Source organism: Corapipo altera, unplaced genomic scaffold (assembly GCF_003945725.1).
Source record: "Corapipo altera isolate COAL_440 unplaced genomic scaffold, ASM394572v1 23, whole genome shotgun sequence".
Classification (NCBI taxonomy): Eukaryota; Metazoa; Chordata; class Aves; order Passeriformes; family Pipridae; genus Corapipo; species Corapipo altera.
Genome location: NW_020884878.1, coordinates 19,659,881 through 19,665,475, shown reverse-complemented (window position 1 = coordinate 19,665,475; position 5,595 = coordinate 19,659,881). Strand labels below are relative to the sequence as shown.

The 5,595-nt window shown below is 47.9% G+C and overlaps 1 protein-coding gene across 1 annotated transcript; it reads left to right on the top strand.

Annotated features, from left to right (window-relative positions):
- Positions 1–976: 976 nt before the first annotated feature.
- Positions 977–4,785, top strand: SSTR1 (somatostatin receptor 1). Its single transcript, XM_027638249.1, has one exon. The coding sequence runs from the start codon at positions 1,190–1,192 to the stop codon at positions 2,399–2,401; it is 1,212 nt and encodes a 403-aa protein (XP_027494050.1). The 5' UTR covers positions 977–1,189; the 3' UTR covers positions 2,402–4,785.
- The last annotated feature ends 810 nt before the right edge of the window (positions 4,786–5,595 follow it).

The following is a 5,595-nucleotide window of genomic DNA, read 5'->3' as shown; positions in this document are numbered from 1 at the left end:
CTGAGGAGGGTTTATAGCCTCACCTTGTGTGTATAGAATCCTATCAGGGATATGCATATGTTCTAAGTACAATATGAAGAGAGGGGGGTGTAGCAGTGGTGAGGCAGCATATGATGGTTGAGCTTGAAGTGATCCTGTGAGTGGAAGCAGTATGTGAGGGGATACGAGAGTGGACAGATGCTTGGTTTGCATACCAGCATAGGATGGTCTTGGCACCATCATGGTGTAAATAGTGATGGGATGCTGTAGTGTGCAAACTGATCAGAGTACTGTTGGATGTGATGGACAGAGGTATGCACTGGGGTGTCAGAATAGGGTGCGGGGGGCATTTTCAGGACAGAGTGTGTGGAGAGGGGTAGGTCTGTAAAGTGTTGGATGCTGCTCATGTGTGATTTCTGGTGGTGATGGTAGGATAGGACAATGCAGGTGTCATGGAGTTGCATGGTGGTAGGAGGCATGGACAGTGCTTTGTGCATAGGTTTGAAGGTTATGTAGTTTGTCATAGTGCCGTGCCTGGTGGCAGCGCTATGGAGTGGGCAATGCGTTTGGTGCAGTGACAGAGAGGGTTACAGCAGCTGCATAGGCATGAGGTGTGCCTGCCCAGGTAATGCTGCCCACCCACCCATGATTCGGGCCTTCCTCTTAAAGGAGAAAGGATGGTCCCTTTGACTGCAGTGCCCCTGGCCTGGACCTAGGTGCCATGGAGGGGGAGCAGCGGAGAATGAAGGGGGAGGAGAGGATAGTGATCGGCAGGAGAGATACTGGAGGGGACAGCAGTGCGGGGTCGGGGGGCATTGCACGGTGGGGGGCAGTGGGGCAGGGGACAGGTTGCACTCCAGCAGCCCTGGACCTGCCAGAGCTGCGAACAGTCGGAGGGCGGGATGGGAGGCGGGCGAGGGGAGTAGGGGGGTGGGGGGTTGGAAGGGACACCCACTTACGTCTCCTCACGCATTTTTTTTCTCTTTCCCTCCTCCTTTCCTTAGCTGGTGACGCGCCTCTGCTATTAATCATTCACCAGCCGGGGAACAGCAACTGCCGCCGCGCGAAGCGAGCGGCGCCGGCAGCCGCCTCCCTCCCGATGCCCGCGCTCCGCAGCCGCCGCGCCGGGAGCCCTGCCGGGATGATGCCGAACCCGGCCGACGGCGGGGGCCTGCTGCTCTGAGACGGGGCGGGGGGGTCCGGGCAAAGGATGCTCCCTAATGGCACCTGCCCCAGGCTTCCGCGCGGTGCAGGCAGCGAAAGCGGCGGCAGCGACAGCGGCGGCAGCGACAGCGGCGGCAGCGGTGGCAGCGGAGACAGCGGCGCCTCGGGAGAGGCGGCGGCGGGGGGCATGTACTCGGGCGGCAGGAACTCCTCTGGCGCTCCGAACAGCACCCTGAGTGAGTCTCAGGGCAGCGCCATCCTCATCTCATTCATCTACTCCGTAGTGTGCTTGGTGGGGCTGTGCGGCAACTCCATGGTCATCTACGTGATCCTACGTTACGCCAAGATGAAGACGGCCACCAACATCTACATCCTCAACTTGGCCATCGCGGACGAGCTGCTGATGCTCAGCGTCCCCTTTCTGGTTACCTCCACCCTGCTGCACCACTGGCCCTTTGGCTCACTACTCTGCCGTCTGGTGCTCAGTGTGGATGCCATCAACATGTTCACCAGCATCTACTGCCTGACCGTGCTCAGTGTGGACCGTTATATTGCTGTGGTGCACCCCATCAAGGCGGCTAGGTACCGCCGGCCCACTGTGGCTAAGATGGTCAATCTGGGTGTCTGGGTGCTTTCCATCCTCATCATCCTGCCCATCATCATCTTCTCCAACACAGCAGCCAACAGTGATGGAACGGTGGCTTGCAACATGCTCATGCCAGAGCCCACCCAGAGGTGGCTGGTGGTCTTTGTGATCTACACTTTTCTGATGGGCTTCTTGCTGCCTGTAGTGGCCATCTGCCTCTGCTACATCCTCATCATTGCCAAGATGCGCATGGTGGCCCTGAAGGCTGGCTGGCAGCAACGCAAACGCTCAGAACGCAAGATCACCCTCATGGTCATGATGGTGGTGATGGTCTTTGTCATCTGTTGGATGCCCTTCTACATTGTGCAGCTGGTCAATGTCTTTGTAGAGCAGGATGATGCCACCATCAGCCAGCTCTCTGTCATCTTGGGCTATGCTAACAGCTGTGCCAACCCTATCCTCTATGGCTTTCTCTCAGACAACTTCAAGCGGTCCTTCCAGCGACTGCTCTGCCTCAGTTGGATGGACAATGCTGCAGAGGAACCCATCGACTACTATGCCACTGCCCTCAAGAGCAGGGCATACAGTGTGGAGGACTTTCCCCCAGACAACTTGGAGTCAGGGAGCATGTACAGGAATGGCACTTGCACCTCCAGGATTACCACCCTCTGAGGAAAAATTCCTACCCCCCAGCTTCCCTACGCCCCCCAGGTGGAGGGTGAGCAAGGCCAGGGCTGTGGCATGGGGAGCTGGGAGGGAAGGGATTTCAGTCCTGCCTACCAACAGCACTGTTAGGCACAAGAAAGAGCAAAGAAAATCCCACATCCTTGATCTGCTGCCCCCTCAACTCAGGGAGGCACCAAGGCTGCCTCCCTTGAGAATGGGTGTATTCACTGATACTTTGACACCCATTTAGCAAATTGTGGCTCTCGTGGGTTAACTTAGGGTCTGGCAGCCTGGGATCTGCCACCCCTCTCTGTGTCTGACAAATGGCTGTACAGATGACTCTCCCACCACCTTTTGTACAGGCTGCCCTTCCCCTTGGTTTGTGGGACCCTCCAGGCCACTGAGTCGAGCCTGCCTCCGTCAAGCCCCAGCATCCAGGCTCAGATTCCCTCGGACTGAAAATGACCCTGCTCAACATCTGTCGGTATGTGCCTCCCCCATCAGAGTTTAGAAATACTGGAAAATGTTCCCCCAACACATATCTTGCCCTCCCCCACGAAGGAGCAAGTAGCCTCTCTCTGCACCTACCCTTCTCTCCCCCTGGGATAAAATAGAAAGCAGGAAGGAAAAAGTCCCCTAGAAAATAAGCAGCATAGTCATGGAGCTGTTTTTTGCTTTGCAGACAGCATCCACGTCACTGGGGGTTTGACACTCTGTGGTATGCTCAGTGAAAGCTGAGCAGAAAAGGTCTTAGGAAAAAAATCTGATTATTACAGCTGCATGGCAGGTTGCTGACAGTGGGAGATAAACAGTCCTGTGGCTCACAGGGAGCAGAGCACTGAGCCAGGAGTTGGAGGAGGAATGCCAAACTGGGAAATGTTTGAATGTGTCCATACATACAATCAAATGTTCTAATAATGAAGTTTAAAGAGAGCACTAGACTGCGAAGCTGCTGTCCTGCACCTGCTCTGTCAGCTGCGAAACAGCAATGAAGGGAGCTGAGACAGTTTTTGAGTGACCTGGGTGGCCACAAAATCACTTTAGCCTACATGGAAAAAGAGGGATCCATTTCAAAATCTCCAGCTGGATCTGAAATAAATACTTGACAGAAAAAGTAGCTGTTTGGTAATAGCTATTACCCTAGGTCCAGTTTCTTCTGTTGCACTAAAAAATATAAAATGAGTTTCGTACAGTGTAATATACTAATTCAGAGCTTCTCAATGTTTCATTTCTGAGAATTCTTGTTTTTAGTGTATGCCAGATGTCTTCTTGTTTGATTTTTTTATTTTATTCTTGTCACTGTGTTGTGAATGTGTTTTTCTGAAGCAGTTTATACTTTGTACTTATGTCTGTGGTGGCTACTCGCAAGGTTGCATTTAAAATCGGTGATGCTCAAGAAGGCTCCTTTTCAGATAAAAACATTCTCATTTTTCCTAACTCTTTCATCCACATTGTCTCCCCCCAAAAAATCCTTTTTTGAGTTTTCTCTCTTCCCCTCTCATGACAGAACAATTTTCATATAGACAAATGAAGCTTTCTTTGATAAATGACAGCTGATTAAACAAAACCTTCTGTCCCTGCTCCCTCTTATCCCAGACATAAGAATCAGTACAGACTGTGTTGAAACAAGCAGCTATGTTTTTTCTTTCCACCACCTATGCTAACAGTGTCACACAGTGGCAAGTGTCCCAGTAGTTGTGACAAATCACTTCTCTAGCACAATACTGTGGTTGTATTAATTATAACTACTGGCAATCTGATGCAAAAGATTGGAAAAAATCTCTAGTAGCAGCATACCCATAGCATTGTAGATGTAGCTACAGTGTTTAAGTACAGTGTTAAATGTAAGGCTGACAGTTAAGGCATCTAGGATTTTTGGTGGTGGACTTACTACAGGTTTTTGTTAAATTATACCCTTTAACTTTTCTCAGCAGCAAAAAGCAGGATACTACTTTTAGGTACTGTGTCATGAATGTATGAATTTAATATTTCAAAGTTATCTGATTCAAAGTCCATAAAAATGAGAGAAAAAAATCCTAATTCACTTCAGTGGACTGTGAGTCAGCTCCTTTGAGTTTAAAAACTGCTGATGTGGAAACTGTTACATCCTTATTAAAATACTTCGTGATAAGCTTTAACAATTGTACAGTTTCTTTTATTTCACAGTGGATGTTATTTAAAGAAAACATGCAAATATTAATTTTGGTAATGTTTTACATGTATGTATGGAGAAATAAGGATGAAAGCTCTTTATAAGCTTCATATTTTATTTAACTTTTCCCAGAAATCAAACATCTGGCAAAATAGTAAAATGCCCCATGATACTCTTGTTTGCCCTTTGTAGGGCTTCACTTAAATTTTCACTCACAATATCTTCAAAATGGTATAAATCTCATAATCTCATGTGATCTTTTTCACCCAGGCACATTCTTATGTATGGTCAGATAAACAGAGTCAGCCTACTTTCTACTGTTGGATGTGTTTAAGGTCAAACACAAATGAAGCAACAGCTAAAAAGCATAAAGATTCGTACCCCATAATCACTTTTGATGAAAAGTTCAACTGGGTTTTGTACTTTTTTTTTTTTTCTTTTTCCTGTAAACAAGGTTGTGATGGATGACTGCACACCTACTGGCATATGCACCTTAATTTCAGTTCCCCAGGCAGATCGCAGAGGCGGGGTGTTCGCAGCGGTGGTGTGTGCCTCAGTAGATGGCAGGCTTGCGCTAATTCACTCCCAACCACTACCCCTATGATTACTGGCTAAAACGCCCTGTGTGGTTTCAGCTGGAAACAAAATCTGTTTATCCCAAACTAACAGTTCTTCCTGTTATTCTTCACCCTTGGAGATGTGATCAACAGCAGTAAATCACTCTTAATTTAGCTAGAAAGAAAGTTGGTTCATTCTGTGTTATTATTCTAAACAAAACTACCAGGATGAAAAAAAGTTGTCCTCCTGAAATAATGTGTACCAGAAAACAAACAGAACTCTTTAATGCTTTCCAACTGGGAAATAAGAGTATTCAGATTTCATATGGAAATATTTTACCTAATGCTTAATTCACTGAAAAAAAAGAGTACAATGATGTATTTTTTGGTGACATTTTGACTCTTTATACAGGTATAACATCATTTATCTGCAAGTAGGTAAACTGTAATTTGTAACCAGTAGTATTTTTTTTTGCTTTTTCCCCATAAGT